At 47.8% G+C, this 22938-nt stretch overlaps 1 protein-coding gene across 4 annotated transcripts in view; it reads right to left on the bottom strand.

Moving 5' to 3' along the window:
• Positions 1-22938, bottom strand: part of EXOC6B (exocyst complex component 6B) — a 273058-nt gene that overhangs the window by 71096 nt on the left and 179024 nt on the right. For all 4 annotated transcript variants that reach the window (XM_054391402.1, XM_054391401.1, XM_054391404.1 and 1 more), the window contains one exon: positions 3436-3577. In XM_054391402.1, the coding sequence (XP_054247377.1) occupies positions 3436-3577 (142 nt within the window). The remainder of the gene's footprint in view (positions 1-3435; positions 3578-22938) is intronic.

The following is a 22938-nucleotide window of genomic DNA, read 5'->3' as shown; positions in this document are numbered from 1 at the left end:
GAGGGATCTCAAGGATAATCCAGTTCCAACCCCCCTGCCATGGGCAGGGACACCTCACACTAGATCAGGTTGCCCAGAGCCACATCCAGCCTGGCCTTAAAAACCTCCAGAGATAGGGCTTCCAGTGTCTCACCACCCCCATGGTGAAGAACTTCTTCCTAACACCTAATCTAACTCTCTCCTCCTCTAGCTTGGATCCATTCCCCCTATTCCTATCACTACCTCACACCTTAAAAAGTCCCTCACCAGCTTTCTTGTAGACCCCTTCAGATACTGGAAGATGACAATAAGGTCTCCTCAGTCTGTCTCCATGGGAGAGGAGCTCCAGCCCTCTGATCATCCTTATGGCCCTTTCCTGGACACGTTCCAGCACATCCAGATCCTTCTTGTAATAGGAGCTCTAGACCTGGGTTGTTCTATTTGATTCACACTAGCTCTGAGGTACAAGAGATACAGAACATCTTTCTGTGTGCTAACACCAGGAGGTCCCAAAAGAGCAGAGCAGGGAACTGGGTTACAAGTCTCATGGCAACTACAGACAGCACACTGCACATGGCAGTAAATCTTGGTCTACAGACATATATTGGAGGACAGCAAACCCATTTTAGAAAGAAAATGCCTCTGAAAAAAGCTTCACCTCTTCTATTTAAGGTTCACAGAAATATTTGTGTTCCTTTTTTGCTCCTCTCCAGAGTTGTTTGGGTTCTCTTTTCATGTTGGCTCATTGGGTTGGAGCCAGAACTTGATCCTAAATTGAGACATAATTAGATGTGTCTTATTGTGTCTTTCTGGAGAATTCAGTTCACCTCTATGCCATATTTCACATCAAGCTGAAAAAAGAGGTAGGAGAATCTCTCCTGACTGCATAGAAAAGAGCTGTGTAAAGCTCTACTACAGCTAGAACCTGGACAGCAACAGATGTTTTAAAAGTGATTTCTACCCTTCCCCGGACATCAGCTGTGACATCTATGAGCACACATCACTGCAAAGCTGCACCAGAAGACCTTCAGACCTCCACCACCATCCTGGGAAACAGTGTTTTGCTGGGAAAACAAGAGGCCATCCACCTTGACAAGCAGGACCAGTGCCTTCCATCTCCTTGAGGGCTTGTCCAGCCAGAGGCTCCAGCACCAAAGTCTCACTCTGGGGAGCTTAAGAAAGACATGGACCTCTTGAAGCAGATCTAGAGGAGGCCATGAAGGTCCCATCATGACCTTGTGCTTCTCCCACTTACTATCCAGGCTTGCACCTCCCCAGTACCAAACCTTAGGCTGGATCATGCAGCCATTCCCTTTTTATGCTGATATGAGAGCAATTTCTAAATCAGGAAATACTTCATGAAGCCACAAGTCTGGAGAATTAATTTACTGGTGTCTTGTTTGAAGCCTAAGCCACCATCTCTTTTGCATCTGCAACTGTTACCTACTGAGTAGATAAATTCCTTTTCTTGTGATGTGTATACCCTAACACAGAGCAAATTATCTGCACCACCTCCAAGCCATGCTTAGTATCTGATTAAGTCCATTAATTTGTCTCACCATGCTCTTAAACATCTTCTACCTTTGGCATTCACCAGAGACTTAAACAAAAGCCTCATAAACTGCAGGATAGGAAATCTGAAGCCCCGTTCCCACATCACAGAACTCACTGGAAGTGCTCCAAACAGCTATAAAATCCTATTTTAATATGATAAGTACACAACAGAGCTGCTAAACCAGGTAAGGCTCAAGGGTCTTGGGGGCGGGGGGGGGAGGAAGAGGGATGGAGGCTGAGGCATGAAGTCAAATATGCAACTGGTATAATGAGGGTGCTGAGATTTGCAGCTGTGCTTCAGGTTTTAAAAAAAAATAAAACCCAAAGAAAATCCTTGCCAATTGGAACATATTTATGAATAAAGGTCAGTTTATGGAATTGGCTTTTCCTAAAATTAAAATCTTGACAAAATCAGAGAATCAGAGAGTCATAGAATGACTCTATCATTGAGTCCAATCCTCCCTTCCAAAGCAGAAATAAAATAAAGTAAAAACTATTCCTAGTCTCAGCAAAGCCACCAGACAGACCTGCAGGGATGAAGGAATGCATCTTCTAGCTGTCAAAAAGGAAGCAAAAGACTTTGTCTGGGTTTAGGGTTCTAGGGGCTGACAGTGATGGATCAGAAGCTTACAGCATCTGTCTCCATTGCCCTGCCCACGATGGCATCTCGGGCCAGGGTGGCGGGGAGCAGGTCGCCCACCCTGCTGCTCAGGTTGGCGTCACCTGCTCTGGAATGTCTGAGTGGGTTTGTCTCACCAAACAATTGGGACTGAAGGAATCAGGCTTTTAAAGCTGATACCAAATGTCATCCATTTCACTTAGCATCAGGGGCTGGAAGGGAGGAGATGCTGCTTAGTGACCCACGTTACTGATGGGGCAGAAAACTGCAGGGTTCTGACTCTGTCTGCAGCCAAAAGAAAAAGAAGGAAACTATCATTCATGACAAATGCTTCCTATTATTCCCTGCAACATCACCCATCCCTCTGCAGACACCCACAGGGAGCACAGCTGCTACCGGTGCAGCCCTGACATGCTGATGGGACACAAATTAGACAGAAAGAATTTCCAGTTGAAGGTGTTTCTGAAAGAAAAATAAGGCAGCACTTTGTGTGATACTGTGAGATAGAGCTGCACAGCTGGGATATTAGTCATTAAACCCAGGTCCTTCTTCCAAGGCTGTTCAGCTGAGCGCTGGGAAGGAGCACAAGGACACTTAGGAAGCGTGGGCTAGATGAGTGGACAGTGATGTGGGTTGAGAACTGTCTGAAGAACAGAGCTCAGATGGTTGTGATCAGTGATGCAGATTCTAGTTGGAGGCCTGCATCTCAAGGTGTTCCCAAGGAGCTGGGACTGGGTCCAGTCTTGTTATTCAATATCTTCATCAATAGCCTGGATGAAGTAGCCTGAGCGTGGACCCTCAGTCAGTTTGCTGATGATACAGAACTGGGAGGAGATCTCAACACACTATCAGGCTAAGAGATGGACAGAGGGGAACCTCATGACCTTCAGCAAGGGCAAGTGTAGGGTCCTGCACCTGGGAAGGAATAACCTCCTGCACCAGTGCAAGGGGTGAGGATTTTAAACTGAAAGAGGGAGATTTTGATTAGATATTAGTAAGAAATTCTTCACTGTGAGGGTGGTGAGACGCTTGCACAGGTTGCTCCCAGAAAGATTATGGATGCCCCATCCTTAGAAGTGTTCAGTGCCAGGCTAGGTGGAGCTTTGAGCAACATGGCCTAGTGTGAGGTGTTCCTGCCCATAACAGGGGTGTTTGAAATAGATAATCTTTAAGGTCCCTTCCAACCCAAACCACTTTGTGATGCTATGATCACGGAGAGCCTGGGCCCTGACAAGCAGCTGAGCCAAGTGAGGCCTGGCAAAGGAGATGATGTGGGGTCTTACGTTCACACTCCTCCACGTCCAGGTTGAACTGCTGCAAGGCCCCCAGTGTCAGCTGCCTCACTTCAGCTTCCAGCAGCAGCTGCATCAGCGAGGTGGAGAGGTGTTTGCACGCTGACATGCAAGCAGTCTGTGCCACCTTCCCCTGCAAGAGAAAAAGGGAGAGTTACTAAGGCCATCAAGCACAAAATGCAAGAGGCACCTTTTTCAGACCAGGATTCACTAGTCCAGCCTCTCTAACACATCCCCTCTGCTGTGGGACCCTCACAACCACCATTTTTAAAGGGAATTATATTCAAAGCCTCCCCATTGCTACCAGTAGGGTTAGACCTTTTCAGGTGAAGAGTGCAAGAGAAGGGTAATCACAACAGAGGGTTTCATTTGCATGCTTCCATCCTAGAGCAGTGGGGTCTGAAACACCTCATGGTTGTGAAGTGAACCCCATGGTTCACTTCATGGGTGAAGCTCCTGCATTGACAGAACTGCCAGGTACAAAGCCCAGGATGCCTCTGAGGGCTTATGATATTCAAAGAAATGTGGTATTTAGGGATGATGGTGGAAGTAAGGGTGGACTGTGGAACGGGGAAAGGGAGATGGGTGCTCAGGAAGCTCCATTTCCTGCAGAAGGCCACAAGCAGATCACCAAGCTCAAGCATTCACATCCTGACCTGGCTGAAGCATTGGCTACCAAGACAGCCACCACCAGACAAAAGCATGGACATGAAGAACTGAGATCATCCATAAAGACCAACAGATTCTTTATCCTTTTGAGACAGCACAGGAGGACAGAGGAGGAGAAAACCCTTCCAAGAGCAACACAGATGTCTACAACCAGGTGCTGTCTGGCTCATCACACAGAGGCATGATGCTCCATGTTGAAGGAGCCTTGCAGGGTCCTAAGGAGCAAGCAGGGAGAATGCTCTGTCTCTAGCAAATTGCTTCAGAAAATCCAGCTTGACCGACCAGAACCATGAAAGAAATACCAAAGCACTCAAAACCATGAAACCAACTCAGACCACCTCATGCACACAATGCTCAGAAAGCTCAGCTTTCTTTTCTGTTCACTGCATTTCTTTTGCATCACAGCAGCAAGTCTCACAGGGTGCCATGTTCTCAGTGAACTAAACCATCATTTAGCAGCACTGAACATGTGGGAGCATTTATTTTGCCAGCCATGTTCTGGGCAGCAGGTGGAGGGAGGGGGTTCTGCCCCTCTGCTCCACTCTGCTGAGACCTCACCTGCAGTGCTGGGGCCAGCTCTGGAGAGCTGTCTGGAGAGACATGAACCTGTTGGAATGGGCCAGAGGCCACAGCAGTGACAGGAGGGCTGGAAGCCCTCTGCTGTGAGGCCAGGCTGAGAGAGTTGGGGTTGTTCAGCCTGGAGAAGGCTCTACAGACACCTGCTGTGGACTTTCAGTACCTAAAGAGGCTGATCAGAAAGCTGAAGACAGACTTTTTAGCAGGACCTGTTGCAACAGGACAAGGGGTGATGGCTTTAAGCTAAAAGAGGGAGATTCAAACTGGAGAGAAGGAAGAAATGTTTTACACTGAGGATGGTAAGACACTGGGCCTGGTTGCTCTGAGAGGTGGCACATGCCTCATCCCTGGAACCACTCCAGATCAGGTTGTTTGGAGCTCTGAGCAACTTGCTCTAGTTGCAGATGTCCCTGATGACTGCAGGAGGGTTGGACTGGATAAGCTTTAAAGGTCTCTTCCAACCCAAACCAGTCTGGGATTCTATTCAAATTTCTCCATCATTTCCAAATGCTCAGAAGATTTTTTTTTCCCCATTTCTCTCCTATCACTGTCTGCCATCCAGGACTTGTGACAAGGAATATTTGGATAGGTAAGATTTGGCAGATGTGATTTGCACAAGTCTGCAACATAAACCTCCATAAAACCAGGGAGATCTTTTGGCCCAAGAGCACAGACTTGCACAAACCCATCTGAACATGAGGAGAAACTTCTTTGCTGTTGAAGGTGCTGAAGCCCTGCAGCAGGCCACCCAGAGAGGTTGTGGAGTCTCCTTCTCTGGAGAGATTCCAAACCCACCTGAACATTGTGATCCTGGGCAACCTGCTGTGGGTGACCCTGCTGTAGCAGGGAGGTTGGACTGGATAACCTCCAAAGGTCTCTTCCTATCCATAGCAGTGTGGGATTCTGTGCCCCCGATGTCTGTGTGCGTTAGCACATGATAATATTTCTGGCTCATGATGCTGCCCTGCAAACACAAAAGCCTTTAACATGCTTTCCTGAGAACAAGGAGTGGCTAAGGGGAGCTCACTGGTCTTTACAAGCACTTCACAAACCCTGTTTAAACTGGGATTAAAGTGAGGGCTTTACACAGTGTTTGGAGCTAAGTATCACCAGTTTCAATAGCGTGGCACCGAGAGATGAGCAAACGTTTGATGTGTGCTCTGAGAAGGGTTTTAACCAGCCTTGCAAAGTCATTTTGGATCTTCAGGCCATATTCTGCTTCAGTAGGAAGGAAAAAAAATATTTTTTTTAGTTAAAAACAAAAGAGCAGAGCCATGCATTACAGGGCTGGGTACTTCATCTCTGCTGTTGGCTGCTGTTCCCAGGCTCCAGGAGTGTTCATCACTCACCTCCCCACAAACACCTTCACTAAAATTAAGATGAAGCATGGCAACCATAAAGTTTAGCAAAGCACTGGGTGGTGGTTTTTTTACTCTTTGTCATTTACTTGTGCTCCTTCTGACACATTCAGTTATTTAAAACACCACTTACACCAATTCCTCAACCCCCAACCACAGTGGGAAGCTCAATGCTCCTCAGTTGTGATTTTTCTTCATTACTTTCAACAGACACTTGAGTTTTTGCTATAACCATGCAGTTTTGATGTGTTAGTGAACAGAAGACAAAGATGGAAGCAGAGGATGACAAATCAAAGCTCTGCAGGGATGACCTGGGACCCCCTCTCTCATGCTAGGCATGGGGACAGAGGTCCCAACCTTTGCTGGAACAGCATGAGGAAGATCTCAGAGTAGCTCAGGCTTGCACATCAGCAGCAGTTTGCATAGAAGGTTGCAACCCTTGGAGAAGCTGTGGAGATGCTGAACCCCAAATGACGTTAGTAGCACGGCCAGCAAGTCAAGGGAGGTGATTCTGCACCTCTACTCTGCACCCCACCTACAGTGCTGGGTCCAGCTCTGGAGTCCTCAGCACAGAAAAGACCTAAACCATTCTATGATTCTAAGCCAAAAGAAAACTCCCCCCCATCCACCCCAGGAAGGATTTTCTGCCCCGTTGACAAAAATTTGAGAGGAGCAACGTTCTTGCCTGCCAAGCAATGGTCAGATCAGCAGGCACAGAGGTACCTAAAGGGTTACCCACACCTACAACCACCACAGCCTGCCCCGGTGCTCGCATTCCTCCGTCCAGCCAGGCTTGCCTGCATAAAGAGTGAGTGACAAGCGACACCGGGAGGGCGTGAAGAGGAGCAAATGATTGAGATGAGCTGTCAAGTTAATGAGCTGAACGCAAGGAAGATGGGATGGAAAAAGTAATTTAATCATCAGGGGCTGACAGCACAACAGCTCTGCTGAGTCCTTGCCATGACAGCAGTCTCTAAGTGGGACTGCAGGACGTTCTTTGTGAGTGCTTTCTCAGCTCATTGCAGAGGAGATCCAAACTGCAGAGGAGCAGTTTCTGGCTCAACCTTCCCTCCTCCTTTCTCTTTCACACAAAATTTGGCTGGGCTCAAAACTTTTTTCGGGTGCAAAAGTGCACAGTCTTTGAAAACTCTGAAGCTGAATCTCCTCATGCCAGCTGAGACCCTGGCCTTTTATTTCCATTATTCTTAAGGTTTAAACACCTGAAACCATTCTGCTTCAGAAAGCACTGAAGTCTCTCACCTTAGATTTGAGGAGATACAAATACCTCAAAGTTTAGATCCAATATTACTGGCTGAAAGACAGAAGTATACACAGGTTTGGGGTTTTTCCACAGGTAAATAAGGATTTTTAATGCACAACACAGGTCTTTTTAATTCATTTCCCCCCTTATATTTACTATTTGAGGGCTTGGAGATGCCACAGGGGTTTAAATCACTGTTCTAAATGCCTGTCTAGAGGAAAGATGGAACCACCACTGGCTGGTGATGACCAGCATCTCACTCCTTGGGCACTAAGATTTAAAACCCTTCCAGAATTTATGGGTTTCAGACTTATTTATGAGACTGAAGATTACAAAGAAGACTAAACCTTATAAATCCAGCCTTACAAATAGGACTGAACCTCATAAATAAGAATGCACCTAAACCTTTCCTGCCCAAGCTCTACAATCAGTGCAACAGATGCCCACTTACAGCAGCTCCTTGTAAGATCAGCAGTGGCTTATGAACATCAATTTTGGACTATGTCCCCAGAAATGCAGTGCAATGCCTGCTTGATAAGCAGCTGCTGTTGACAAGAGGGAAAAACAGTGCCAGGACACTGATATATCATCACTAACAAGCTGTTGCTGCAAGCGGAGGAGGTTGGTTGTATTCACACTTGGGCTGGTAGATATCAAGTACCCCCTGACACCACAGCATGACCATCTTGGTTCCTCAGCACTTATTTAGGACTGAGTTTTTTTTTCCCTCATGGTTCATTTTTCAGCTTTCCCACAGTGATGGTAGGAACAGCCCTGACTTGCCCCATGCTGCCTGCTCAGCTCCCCAACACACGGAGCCCAGCCCGCGCTGGACACGTTTTCTACCAGCCTCACCTCCCTCCCAAAATCATTAACTGCACCACCCCTGGCAGCAGTGTCAGGACATGTGCCTTGGCACACAGACTGAGTAGGATGCCTCTGAGATGTCAGCCTGAGACGGGGCTGCTCCTAGAAAACCCCAGGGATCAGAGGAGCCGCCGCACTCAGCTGGGACGGCTCCGACCTGGTGCTAATTGCCCTGCTGGTGCCTGGGAGCGCGTGGCGGAACCGGCGGCACTGCCCAAGGCCCTCCTTGTGCCCTCACCCTCAGAAGTCACAGCTCCGTCATGATCCTGTACCCTGGCGTGGCTCTCAACCAGCTCTGGCCCTGCCTGCACGTCAGGAACACTTCACCTGCCCAGACACCACGGTTCCTCCAGATCAGGAGAGCCTAAGACCTGGAGCTGTTCAGCCCAGAGAAGAGCAGCATGAGAGTGGATCTGATCAATGCTGATCAATAGCTAAAGGGTGAGGGAGAAGAGGATGGGGCCCTTTGTCAGTGGTGCCCAGTTGCCATGACAAGGCACAAACTAGAACCCAGGAGGTTCCATCTGGACATGAGAAGAAACTTCTTTCCAGGTGCCAGAACACTGGACCAGGCTGCCCAGGGTTCCACCGAAATGTGGAAAACCTTTGCTGTGAGGGTGCTGGAGCCCTAGAGCAGGCTGTCCAGAGAGGTTGTGGAGTCTCCTTCACTGGAGAGACTCCAAACCCACCTGGACATTGTGATCCTGGACAAGCTGCTGTGGGTGACCCTGCTTTAGCAGGGCAGTTGGACTGGATGATCTCCACAGGTCCCTCCCAATCCATATTATTCTCACACTACAGGAGATCAACAATGAAATCACAGAATCATAAAACAGTTTGGGTTGGAAGAGACCTTTAAAGCTCACCTAGTCCAACATCCCTGCACTCAGCAGGGACATCTACCACTAGATCAGGTTCCTCAGAGCCCCATCCAACCTGACCTGGAATGGTTCTAGGGATGGGGCTTTTCCCACCTGTCTGGGAAGCCGATGCCAGTGTCTCACCACCCTCAGCATTAAAAAAATCATGTTTTCATCTCTGTTGGGCAGCAGATGGAAGCCTCCAGGTTCCCAGGAGGATGTGCAGCCAGCAGAGGGAAGGTGAGCAGGGAGGCTCCAGGGCCAGCCCCACTCACGGTAGCATTTGTTTGGAAACAGCCAATCTGTTAACAATTAGGGAGAGGAAATGCTGAAAGGCTGCCTCGTTAATTAAGGAACTTGCTATCAAAGGACTCATTAAAAGCTACTGAAACGGAATGGTTGTTAAAATAAATACCCATTAATCTTCCTCTGCAAGAAGGAACATGCTGCTACTACCCACCTCGTGCTGGGGGGGAGAGGGGGCTCCTCAGCACACACTAGTCGTGGCACAAGCTGGCATAGCAACTGGCTAGAGGGTCCCAGAAGAGACCTGAGCAGGTTGTCCAAGGGACACCATCCCACCATGCCCCAGGAGCACCTCTGTCTTCCTTGAGGAACAAGACACTGGTGCTTCCTGCTTTTTGCTTGGCCAAAACTAGGTGGTCACTGAAATGTAAGCAAAAGTCCTCTAGTAGCACCAAGAACAATCCCACCTACTCCCCAAAGAATTAATGCAGCATCTTCATGGAGAACAATGCCTGACAGGCTCCAAATGGTCTCAGGGGGTTCCCACTGTTTTTCTCTACCAACAGAATTATTTTCTCATCTGCAGCAAGCATTTGGATTGATGTTTTGAGGTGTGGGCTTTGCACAACAGAAAAGTGGACCAAAACATTTGGAATTTCTCAAATTTCAATGTCCACTTTACTATAAACACAAGCTGTCCCAGTGAGTTTGCTGACATTTCAAATTCATGAAGAAACGCTGGTGGGGGATGGAAGCAGGATGCTGAGAGGGAATCTGATCAATGCTGATCAACAGCTAAAGGATGGGGGAAAGAGGATGGGGCCAGACTCTTTCCACTAGTGTCCAGTGACAGGACAAGGGGCAACAGGCACAAACTGGAACCCAGGAGGTTCTATCTGGACATGAGGAGGAACTTCTTTGCCTTGAGGGTGCTGGATCCGTGAAGCAGGCTGCCCAGAGAGGTTGTGGAGTCTCTTCTCTGGAGTGATTCCAAACCCACCAGGACACAAGCCTGGGCAACCTGCTCTGCATCACTCTGCATTAGCAGGGAGATGGCACAAAATGATCTCCAGAGATCAAACCCCCACCATCCTGTGATTCTGGTCACACAATAGCTTGGTTCATGAGACAGTCTTCCACCACTGAAACATCTCAGGTTCACCATAGCAAACCTATGAAGAGCAGACCCTCAAATGGGTGCCAACAAGTCCGATTTCAAGTGAGATCTGTCTTGTGCAAAGACCCACTCACCTGGAAAGCTGACAGCATCTGGAGACTGCAAAGAGAAATCTGAAAGAGCAGCTGGGAAGGGCAACCAACCTGGAAGGCCACCATCCTCTGAGGGAAGCTTTCAAACTCAGTGGTTAAGTGGCTCCCTTGCGGAGGTACTGGCAGAAGCGGACAGGCTGTCATTTCTGAAGCAAGCATTCACCACTCATGTTCTATTTTGAGCATGAAAGGGAAAACCAGCTGCCACAGACACAGCAGCAAGACAAACACATGGCACAGCTGAACTCCCAACAGAAGCTTAGAGGCAACCAGACAAATAAAAAAAGGGGGGGGGAAAAGCAAATACAGCAATTATCCTCACCACACAAAAAACAAACCAGCCGGCTGCACCGACCACTGCAGCCTGCTACAAACCCCCTCCAATGCCTACAGAAAAGGAGAAACTGAAACAGTCTGCTTGTGTGGAAGATGCCCAAGGTCAACAGCTGGAGGCTGTTTTGGCTGAAGATGGTGGGAGGTTCAAGGTTCTCCTACAGAGCAGCACAGCAGAAGTCACAGGAGGGTGGTGGTCACAGCTCTGAAAGTGTCCTGTGATGTTTTCATCTTATTTGATTCTGATTTTAGCTTGGGTTGGATTTCTTTGGTCTTCAATCAAACAACACTGAATTTGTGAAGTAACCAGCTCCATGGCAAGGTGTTTCCTACACAGGCATCAAGGTGCTTTGGCACTACAAACTGCATCTACTTGCTTCTGAGCAGGAGCAAACAAACCCACAGCAAAAGCACAACACAAGGGTTTTGTAACCAGGATATAAGAGGATCCAGGATATGAGCATGCAAAGGAACAGGAGATGTTCCCCTTGCTTTGACCACGCTGACTCAACAAGCCACATCCACTTTATTATTTCTATTTAAAATAGGAAAATAAATAAATAGAAGGAAGGGCAAGAGGTGGGGAAGTACCTTAGGACACAGCTGTTAGGACTGAGCATGGGGCAGTTTCTTTGAAGCCTGATGAAGGCTTCACAAACACACACCATGGGGTAGAGGTTTTCTGGAGATGCTCTTAAAACATTTATAGCATGAAAAGAGTTGGGTGCAGAGCCTGGTGCACCTGAAGTGAGCAGTGCCTGTGTTGGAGCATTCAGCTGCTCTCTTGTCTCCTCCAACCCAGGAGGACAGTAGGAAGTTCAACAAGGCTAAGTGCTGGGTCCTGTACTAGAGTCACAACAACTCCATGAAACCTCCAGGCTTAGTGCAGAGTGGCCAGAAAGTGCCTGGTAGAAAAGGATCTGTGGGTGTTGATCAACATCCATCTGAACAGGAGCCAGCATGTGCCCGAGGGGCCACGAAGACCAGCACCATCTTGGGATGGATCAGCAATAGTGTGGCCAGCAGGATCAAGGCAGGGATCATCCTCCTGTACTTGGCACTGGGGAGGCCACAATTCGAATCCTAGCTTTAGTTTTGGGCCCCTTCAGACAGTGCAAAAAACTCACTGCAAGACAAGGAGGTTCAGGGGCCAGCAGTAAAGGACCTACCAAAACTCATGCAAAACCCAAAACACACAGACAGAGCAGGTCATGACAGCTCACACTGCTCCTCCTTTGCCCAGAAGGTATCTTCACAGTGTGGCTCAACATCTCTGGCCCAGCAGCAGGAGGGAACCCTAAACCAAACTCCACCATTGACAGAACTCTATTAACCTGGAGCTTTTGACTTGCCATGGCTGACAGTTTGGCAGCATTTCCCAGCACTAAATTCTTAATTTTTGACACGTAGATGTGTTTCAGAGGAAGCACCACAAGGAACTTGAGCAGCAGACTTAGAAAGGGCAATACTGTAGGTTCAGTGCCACACCCAGGAGAGGACAGCAACCTGTGGACCTGCTGGGCAAGCTTGGAGCAAGCACAGACTTGATACTCCTGAATATTCTACTCCTCCCATGCTCACCATGTGGGTCTCCACAAAAATCATTCATTTCTGAGGACATTAAGACCCTGAAAACAAGAGGTGTCAAGGGAAAACCGTGGGGCTTCAACAGCGGTGACACCTCAGCCTGTAACAGAATTAAAGCCATAAACAACTTTCTTTTAACTAGTCTCTGCCTGTACACAAGAAGCATGACTAGCCCTGATTTTTCTCAATCCTAGTTCACAGAATCACACAGATGGGGCTTGGAAGGGACCTCTGGAGATCAAGTGCAACCTCCCCTGCTAAAGCAGGGTCACCCATGGCAGCTTGCCCAGGATCACAATACCCAGGTGGGTTTTGAATCTCTCCACAGAGGGAGACTCCACAACCTCTCTGGACAGTCCACTCCAGGGCTCCAGCACCCTCACAGCAAAGGTTTTCCATGTTTAGGTGGAAACTCCTAGATTCCAGTTTGTGCACATGGTCCCTTGTCCTGTCACTGGGCACCACTGAACAGAGTCTGGCCCCATCCTCTTGCCCCCCACCCTTTAGCTATTGATCAGCATTGATCAGATCCTTTCTCAGGCTGAGCAGCCCCAGGTTTCTCAGCCTCTCCTCACCAGAGAGCTTCTCCTCTCCCCTCATTGCTTCTTAATGCACCCAAGGACACCATTTGCCTTCTTGGTCATAGAAGCACATTGCTGGTTCATGGTGAACTTTTTGTCCAGCAGCACTCCCAGGTCCTTCTCCACAGAGCTGCTTCCCTGCAGGTCACCTATACCAGTGCAGGAGGTTATTCCTCCCCAGGTGCCCTTGTTGAACTTTGTCATCCTCACACAACTGAAGGGTCTCTCCTGTCCATGGGTTGAGACTTTTTGAGTTACCTGACACAAACCAGAGCCATGGGCTGACCGTGATGGGAGCGTGCAGCTCCACAACTGGAATGAACGACAGAAAAAAACCCCAACTAAAGGACATATTTCATCCTCCTCTTTTGTGGCTTTTGTTTTCTTTTGTATCGCTTTGGGAATAACATTCTTTCCATTGGGAAGAGCCTGATTTTCCACTAAATACAAAGCAGCTGCCATATTGGAAACAAAATGTTGATTAAATACAGATTTTTTTGAGGTTTTTTTCTTTCCTTCCCTAATGTTCAAGGAGGGGGAACCACACTTCTGTCTGCTGATTTATCAGGGCAAAGCATCTGCCAGCTGTGGCAGAAAGAAGACTTCCAGTGAACTGAATCACTTCATCTTTGCTGGGGAGTGTTGTAAGTGTAATCTGATGTTAGAAATAATGTCATCTGAGGAAAAATGACATCAATATCAGCAACAATTTCTTCCCCAAAAGGTTTTCAAGGCCTGGAATAGGCTGTGCAGGGGGCAGTGGTGGAGTCCCCATAGAATCATAGAATTGTCAGGGCTGGAAAGGACCTCAAGGATCATCTAGTTCCAATCCCCCTGCCTCACACTACATCAGGTTGCTCAGAGCCAGGCCTTAAAAACCTCCAGGGATGAGGCTTCTACCACCTCCCTGGCCAACCTGTTTCAGTGTCTCACCACCCTTATGGTGAAGAACTGCTTCCCCATCCTTGGAGGGGTTTCAGAGCCACGCAGATGTGGTGCTGCAGGCCATGGTTCAGTTGGTGCTCAGGCAGTGCTGGGTTAAGGCTTGGAGTCAATGACCTCAAAGGTCTATTCCAGTCTAAACTATTCTATGAAAAAAGGGGAAATATCTGGAGGCTTGGAGCACAGCACCCTGCCCTCCTCTCCAGCAGACTGCCATGAAGAGCTTGTCTCCCTTCAGACACATCTGGAGGCTGCAGACTCCTGCTTACGCAGCTGGGTGCTGGCCGGGCTGCGGCGGAAGGGCCACGCGCTGCCGTGACGTCCGAGCGCCCGCGGAAACGCAGCTCACACACCGAGAGCACAGATGGGGAACAGACTGGAAAAATCCATCAGCTCCAAACTACCAACAACCCCCTCCCGCTCCAGCTCCACCCCGTGAGCCGTCAACACCCAATTCAGGAGGATTTTTCCTTCCAAGCAGAGCTGGTGAGGTTGGAGAAGAGCAGCCTCAGAGGGGATCTGAGCAATGCTGATCGGCATCTAAAGGGTGGAGACTTCCCAGTGACATGACAAGAGGCAGTGGGCACAAACTGGAACCCAGGAGGTTCCATCTGAACAGGTGGGAAAAATTCTTTGCTGGGAGGTTTCTGGAGGCCTGGAGCAGGCTACACAGAGAGGTTGTGGAGTCTCCTTCCGTGGAGGGATTCCAAACCCACCTGGACATTGTGATCCTGGACCTCCTGCTTTAATTAGATGATCTCCAGAAGTTCCTTTCAACCACATCACTGCCACTCAACCACGTTATCAATAATGAACGATGAGCACAAGCTCCTGAAGCTTCGCTGTGCAAGCCCAATTCAAATGAGCTCTCCACAGGGTCCCCAAGTGACACTGCATCTGAAGTCTGTCCAGAGAGGTGGTAGGTGCTCCATTCCTGGAAGCATTCTAGGTCAGGTTGGACGGGGCTCTGACCAACCTGATCTCATTGCAGACGTCCCTGCTGACTGCAGGGGGTTTGGACCAAATGACTTTTGCAGGACTCTTCCAACTCAAACTATTCTATGGCCTCCAGAGGTCCTTTCCAACCTCAACCATGCTGGGATTCTTCTGAATAAATACAGGGAAATTTCAGCCTCATGTACCCAAAATAAGAAACACAAAACCTAATGGTCACATCTTCGTTCAGAGTCACCTTCTATGAAGGCTGAAGAAGTTGATTTTGTGAAGGTTGCCCTACTCTAGGGTCTCCTTCCATGGGTAGGTTATGGAAGATAGTGGGGAGCTTTGGAAGCAGAGGTGGTGCTCATTGACATTCCTTTGCACATTCACCACTTAAGAAGAGCCTGACAAGCCTTCAGGTTGCCAGTGGGTAAAATAAGAGGAAAATATCACCTTGAAGAGCCTGCTGTTCCACTTAAATTCAGTAAATGGTGGGGGAAGCACCAAACTGCATTTGGGACTTCTGGAAGGCACTCACTGGAGCTCTGGTGCAGATTCCTTACATCAAGGATGGATTTTTGGCTGCCAAACAACCTGCACCTCACATCTGACTCTCTGTGTACAGAGGTGCATGCAGCAGTAAGCAGAAAATGGCTTTCTAAATCTAAGTCTGTAAAATAAACCTCCAAGCCAAACATGCCAAGGTGACTCCACAAAGGGAAGCAGCACCTAGGGAAGTGTGCACACCCTGGTTTAAAGGATTTATGGAACTAGGCATTGTAGTTTCAATTACTTTTCAGTGCTGAAAGCAGAGAAGAAACCATGTAATTACAAGATAACTTGGCTTACCCAGATTGTTGTTAACTACTGCTCCCAGGTTAAGCAGAGGTCAGCCTTCTCCCCAGCCAGCAAAGCTAAATCCACCACCTTTGAACACTTTGCTCCTTCTTTTCAAGCCACCATTAGTTCTTGTTTTTACCTCTTCATTTTGTTAAGTGTTTGGGGTATTTTGGAGACTCTTGAGAAGACCAAGGCAGTAATAAAGAGCCACGAGACTGCAGCAGCACAGGACCACACAGCCATGCAAGTACTGCTCTGGTCAACAGCCCATTTTCTCCCCACCAAAGCAACCTCGTTTGAAGGGCCCAACCTTCATGACAAGCCCTCAAGAGACTCAGATCATCTCTGGAGAGCAGAGGAATCCCCCTGAGAACCATACAGGGAGGGGTTTGGATGCTGTTCATGCCCTGTCCATGTCTGCATCCCAGGAAAGTCACATTTTCAATACGTGTCTGTACCTACAACACCAAGAAACCTCCAGGATTAGCCACAATGACTTCCCACCAGTCATTTGAAACTCAGTTACAGCCACCCCTTTGTCCTGCTATTTCCCTGTGCAATCAGATTTTTGTTCTTCAGTCTCTTTTAGATGGATTAGCAATTTAATTCCACCAATTAATACAAACTACCGAGAGAATGGAAAATTAGAGGGGTTAAAAGGAAAATTAGAGTCCGCAGCAGTTAAAAACAAAACCCAAGAGCAAGCCAGCAAACTCCCACCATATAAAGGGATTACTCCACTCCTGACCCTTTCCAGGGGACCTCCAGGTATTATTTTTCATTGATTTACCTTAATGAAACTAATGCACCCCTCTCCCTAGGAAGCTGACTCCATAGCTGTCTAGGCACTGGATTCAATTAAAGAAATAAATACATCTGGCTTCGAAATGGTTGAAAGTCCTTGGAAAGCCAGAGGCAATCCCAGTTTCTGCAGCTGTCTCTCCTTGGGGACGCCCTAAGGACATCACGTCGGATGGTGGACATTCAACACCGCTCCTGGAAGCCCGAAGCATCCCTCGCCTGCTCCCCGGCAGCGCGGGCAGGTCCCGCAGCCCTGCCAGGGCTTTGATGGAAGCTGGCCTCAAATTGCTTTAACAAGGCTCTTTCTTTTCCAGAAGCTGGCGTTGATTTGAGACCTCGATGTTGACTTAGAAACCCCCAGGTGCCCAGAGCCTGTAAATACTCAAGGCTTAGCTATGCTCAGTTTCCAGGAAAGGGGGTACAAGCATCCAACCGCGGCACGGAATATCAATACTGCCAGGGCAGCTCAGCATTAAAATGAAGAGCAGGGGTTAAAGGTGGAAAAGCAGAAGCTGGGGTAGAGGCTTCGTCTCCGCACCAGCTGCATCTCACAACCACGTCTAGCAGGGTTGCACCAATAACAACAACAAAAAAAAAGGCAGGCTTTGCTTGCCCGTACCTTGGGCTGGCAGACATGGGAACAGAGGAAACAAGGTAGCTCCAGAGCACTTTGTTTGCCATCTCTCCATGAAAATGCTGCAGCTTTTTTTCTCCAGCACACAAAACAGGCAGAAATGACAATCAGAGGGTTTGTTGAACGAGAAGGCAGGTCCCAAAGGACTGCTTTGCTTTCTTGGTGCTAACTGCCCCTAATCCAAATAGAGAGACAGTAGGCATCAAGAATCTACAGTATTTTATGCATAAAATACTGTTCTACTGTACTGTCAGAAGGGAAGGTCTAGTGGTCCAAGCTTCAGGTTGGAGTTCTTAGACCAGTTCTCTAGAATATGAGGCTGGAAGCCCTCTGCTGTGAGGACAGGCTGAGAGAACTGAGGGTTTTCAGCCTGGAGAAGAGAAGGCTGCAGGGAGACCTTCTGGTGGCCTTTCAGTACTTAATGCAGCTGATAAGAAAGCTGGGGACAGACTTTTAGCAGAGCTTGTTGTGACAGGAGAAGGGCTGATGGTTTGAAACTAAGAGAGGGAGATTTAGACTGGAGAGAAGGAAGAAATCTTGTACAGTGAGGGTGGTGAGACACTGGCCCTGGTTGCCCAGAGAAGTGGTGGATGCCCAATAGCTGGACACATTCCAGGTGAGGCTGATTTAAGCTGTGTGCAACATGTTCTAGTTGCAGATGTCCCTGCTCACTGCAGGGAAGTTATACTAAATGACTTTTAAAGGTCCCTTCCAACCCAAACTACCTGCAGGAAGGTTGAACAAAACACAGGTAGTAAGGGGAAATTTTCTACAGATCTTTTCTCTTTCAAGCAGAGGTTGAAGATCTCACCATGCTTTCCCTAACACAAGGCACTTCCCCATAGCCACTGGACATTTAGGGATGTCTGAGTCATAAAAGGAGCCAGTTAAAGGCCACACGCTCCAAAAACAATTCAGCAGTGCTACTGACACTGCACTCTTGAGAGCAATGTGCCTGGGAAGAAGCCACTTCTCTTGGTCTTTCCTTCACCCCACTAACTAAAACTTCTACTTAAGCTTTTCCTTTCCTCCCTTCCAAGGCTTAAGGACCTTTTCTCGTTCAAGTCACCCTCTAACATCTGAGGTGCAAGCAGAGCAGACCAAACGCGCACGACACGCAGTCTTGTACTCACCGACATTGTAGAGTGGACATCTACATCCCCCTACAGAGGACAACACAGGGAGTTCAAAGTCAAAGGCAGAAGAGAGCAAAGCAACAGTGAGAAAGGCAGAGAGGTTCAAAACAGTCATCACTCCCAGATGCCTACAAGCCATCGACGCTCCCAACGAGGCACTGCCTGCTCAGCAGCTGGCAGGGTATGACAAAAGGCAAAACATGGGTTCCTTGAACGTGGTCTAGGGAGGATGAAGAGGAAATCAAAGTACCACAAGACCAGTTTTACTGCTATTAAATACGTACTGCCAGTCACCATCCACATGGCTCAGCTCTTCCACCTGTAAGATGGAGGTGATGGGTGTTACACTCTATTGAATTTGAGGGCACAAACTGCAATCCAGGAGGTTCCACCTAAACTTAAGGAAAAATATTTTTCCTGTGAGGGTGCTGGAGCCCTGGAGCAGGCTGTCCAGATGGGTTGTGGAGTCTCTTTTTCTGGAGAGATTCCAAACCCACCTGGACATTGCAATCCTGGGCAGCCTCCTGTGGGTCACACTGCTTTAGCAGGGGAGTTGGACTGGATGATCCCTAGAGGTCCCTTCCAACCCCACCTTTCTGTGACACTGACAGCAGGGACCAGCTCATGCAAAACTTGCCCACCTCTTCCAAGGGCAAGGGAACATTACCTAAGCACAGACAGGACTCAAGCAAGTGTGAAGGTGTCTTTTTTTGGTGCTCGTATGATGGTTTTATGATGGTTATTTTTTACTTGGGTCCCTCCCAACCTGGTCAAGGCTGTGGTTGGTGCAAAGTTCAAGGCATTTTACTTTTAAAATATTACAGATGGATTTTCCTTCTTAAATAAAAGCACAGGGAAGTGCCCTGTGAGGTTGTGGAGTCACCAGTCCTGGAGTTATTTCAGAGTTGTAGAGATGTGGTGTTGAGGGACATGGGTCAGTGGTGTCCTGGCAGTGCTGGGTTAACAGTTGGGCTCAATAATTTTAAAAGTCTCTTCCAACCAAAATGATTCTGTGATTCTACATAATTGTTTTCTTTAATTAAAAAAAAAAAAAAAAAAAAAAGAGAACAAAACCTCCAAGGTTCCTTCTTCCTTCCAAAGCAAGAGCTGCTGGGGCTGAAGTATTTATTTGCAATTGGGAAGAGATGCCACTATGGTGAATAAGGCAGAAATGTGGCAGGCATTTGCACAGCTCCAGCTGAAATCTGTGCCTGCCATCTGGCAAAAATAAGCACAAAAGGAATAACAAAAAAAAACAAAAAAACAAAAAAAAAAAAAAAACCAAACCAGAAAAAAAACCAACTCAAAAAAACCCCAAACCCTCTGCAAAGAGTTCAGGCTGAACTGCTCAAGACAGCAGAGAGGTTAGAGTTTGTTCGATCGCTGAAAGATTGCTTCCCCTTCCCGGGTCAGCTTCACCTCTTGACCTGCCCTGATTACCTTCCAAAGGAGGTTATCAAGATACAAGACTAACAGAGGATTAAAGGAAACTTAAAATAAAAACAAAACACCCCCCAACTCTGCTCCCCTCCCCCAAGAAAACATCCTTGCTTTGTTAACCTGACAGTTCACCGTAGGTGTTGACACAACCCTCCATCTCCGAGAAGCTTAATGTCAACAAATCAGTGTGTTTGGAGTAGCCCTGTCAGGGCGATTTACATTAACTTGTCTAACAAGAAATAAAAACAACAATCAGCCATCAAAGACAAAAGGGCTTTTTCAGTCATTCTCTTAAAAGTATTATGCTGGAAATGTTCATTTTTGGAGGCCATGGCCCTAAACTTGCTGAAAAATAGAAACCACCTTTTTTTTTTTTTCTTTAACTAAAATACTTTTTTTTTCTTTTTAGGTTTGGTGGTTTGTTTTTTTTATCCCTTAAATAAAAAACACCCAGTGTTTTCTTTTTAAAGGAGGCCCAAGCACCCCATGTTAATAAAGCTCAGCAGCAGTAACTGACTCTCCCTGGTTAACACAGGAATTGGGCAGCCTTGAAGCCAAATGTTACTGCTGCTTTGATTTCCACCAGCGTGCTATTTGCTTGGAGACATTTTGGGCACTCAGAAGAGAATTTTCGAACTGTGGCTCTAAAACCACCATGCAAATGTCATGCAGCAGTGGTATGCACCAAAACCTCCTTCACTTCGCCGTGAACCCTTCCTCCCCCGCGGCACACGCTGTACCCGCCAAGCATGACCTTCGCTGGTGGGACTTGGTGTCCTGAAGGAAGATGCAAAAAAGCAAAGAGATTCCAGGGATTCCTAATATCAAGCAATTGCCATCACATGAAGATGATCATGTGAATGTTTCTAGCCAGCAGTGTGCCCAGGTGGCCAAGAAGGCCACCAGCACCCTGGCTCGGATCAGCAATAGTGTGGCCAGCAGGACCAGGGCAGGGATTGTCCTCCTGCACTCAGCACTGGAGAAGCTGCATTGAGAATACTGGGTTGAGTTTTGGGCCCCCCACTTCAAGAAGGACATTGAGGTGTTAGAGAGTGCGCAAAGAATGGCAACGAAGCTGGTGAGGGGTCTAGAGCACAAGTTTTGGGAGGAGCAGCTGAGGAACCCGGGGTTGCTTATCCTGGAGAAAAGGAGGCTGGGGGGAGACCTTCTGGCTCTCTATAACTCCCTGAAATGAGGTTGGAGCCAGGTCAGAGTTGGTCTCTTCTCCTAAGGAACAAGAATGTCTCTTCCATCCCAAACTATTCTATGATTCTACAGCCTTTAGGATTCTACACATCCCTTCAACCCTCAACCATTCTGGGAATTCTCCCCAGTTAATACAGGAAAACCTCAGCCTCATATATCCAAAAAGGGAAACACAAAACCTAACGCTCAACTTTTGGCTCAGAGTCACCTTTTAGCTCACTCAGCATCTCTGCTGCTCTTCAGCTCCTCTCCAAAATGTTGATTTGAGTTGACCAGACCCTTCAAGGCCATTTGATCTGCCTTGCAGCAAGCTGGAGCCTTGACCCCAGGAAGGTTTCCTGCAGAGGAGCAGCCCTGTCCAAGACAATGGGATTACTCACCCCTGCCAGGCTATGGAGCTGCTGCATTTTTGCAGGCTCAGGACTTTCAGCTCTGTTCTATTCCAGGACAGCCCTTTCTGTTGGTGTCATTTGAGCACAGTAACCATCAACATGTCCAGGCTGAGTTTTCTTTGATCAGTAGCTGAAGGTTTTTTCTCGGTGTAATTACTGTCATGACAAAAGGCAGCTGATCCTGCCACTACTCATCTCCTAAGACTGCCACTGTGCCCACAGTGTTGCATGGAGTCTGTGGATGCCCCAACCCTAGAAGTGTTCAAGGCCAGGCTGGATGAGGCTTTGAGCAACCTGGGCTAGTGGAAGGTGTCTCTGCCCACAGCAGGGGGTTGGAACTGGATGATGTTTAAAGTCCCTTCTAACTCTAACTATTTTATGATTCTACGAATCAAGGATGTCCTGCCAAGGATGGTGCACAGTCTCTTGCTTTTCTTTGTAAGCCACATGTGATAATCCTATATTTTACAACTGGGCCAGGCTTCAAATTCATTTCAAACAGGGCAGCAACTGCTCTTGGATCATAGCACTGTATTATTAATGATGTGGGTTGGATCTGGACCAGCAGAGCAGAATCAGCTCTACCTTGCCACCAGCAATCCTGCAATACCCTCTTTTTGTTAGAGCTCACCCTTTTTGGAGGTAATTCCCTTCCCCCTTGAACTGCTCTCACTCTTTCCCTTCACAAATGAAGCTCACATCACACCATTGGTGCTTTCACAAACATCTGTGTCACTTTTCTACATTCCTTCAGACAGATGTGGGCTTCTACACCCCTCACCTCCTACCTTTCACTTAGCAAAGTGTGGAAATGTTGATGTGCTTCTAAATAAGCCACTGGAAAAAGGCCCTTGAACCCTACAAGAACAAACCAGTGGAGACACCAAAGAACCTGGGTGCCTTTCAGATGTACCTTCATTCTTCCTGACTTGCTCTCACCCACCACTGCTTGCCTGGTTAAGTGACAGCATCATCACAGAACTCCTCCGAAGGAAGAAACTCCAAGAGACACAAAACCCACCAAGGCCCACGTCTCACACACCACTGAACCTGACTTACAGCTTTAAAAATCAGACAGCAGCATCTGCAAACAGCCCTCTCCTCAGCTGGGTCCTTTCTAATCCAGCTGTAGAAGAGAAAAGGTTGCTTTGATCTGTCTTGGTCTTCTTCAGACCGATTAGCTGCCCTCCCAGTCTCCAAAACAATTTTGACTCACTCAAAAATGAAACAATAATATTTAAGAAGATAAATTGCTGCTGGTCCAACCTCATAGATCATGGGAGGCATCTCTCTCCATCCTCATCCCACCTGCCTGCCATTTCTCATATTCTGGTGCAGAGACTAATCTCCCAGTTAAATTCCATTTACGATGGCTGAGGAGTGGAAATGGTCTCCAGATGATAAACCACACCTGTGCAGTCACATCTCCCTTCTTCATGGAGAAATCCAGCAGCTGAGGAATCCAAAGCTTATCAATATCAAAAGGGTGGAGATCAAGAGGATGGGGCCAGACTCTTCTCAGCACTTCCCAGTGACAGGACAAGGGGCAACTGACAC

Source organism: Indicator indicator, chromosome 23 (genome assembly GCF_027791375.1).
Source record: "Indicator indicator isolate 239-I01 chromosome 23, UM_Iind_1.1, whole genome shotgun sequence".
In the NCBI taxonomy this organism is placed as follows: domain Eukaryota; kingdom Metazoa; phylum Chordata; class Aves; order Piciformes; family Indicatoridae; genus Indicator; species Indicator indicator.
This window is presented reverse-complemented; position numbering and strand designations above follow the sequence as displayed.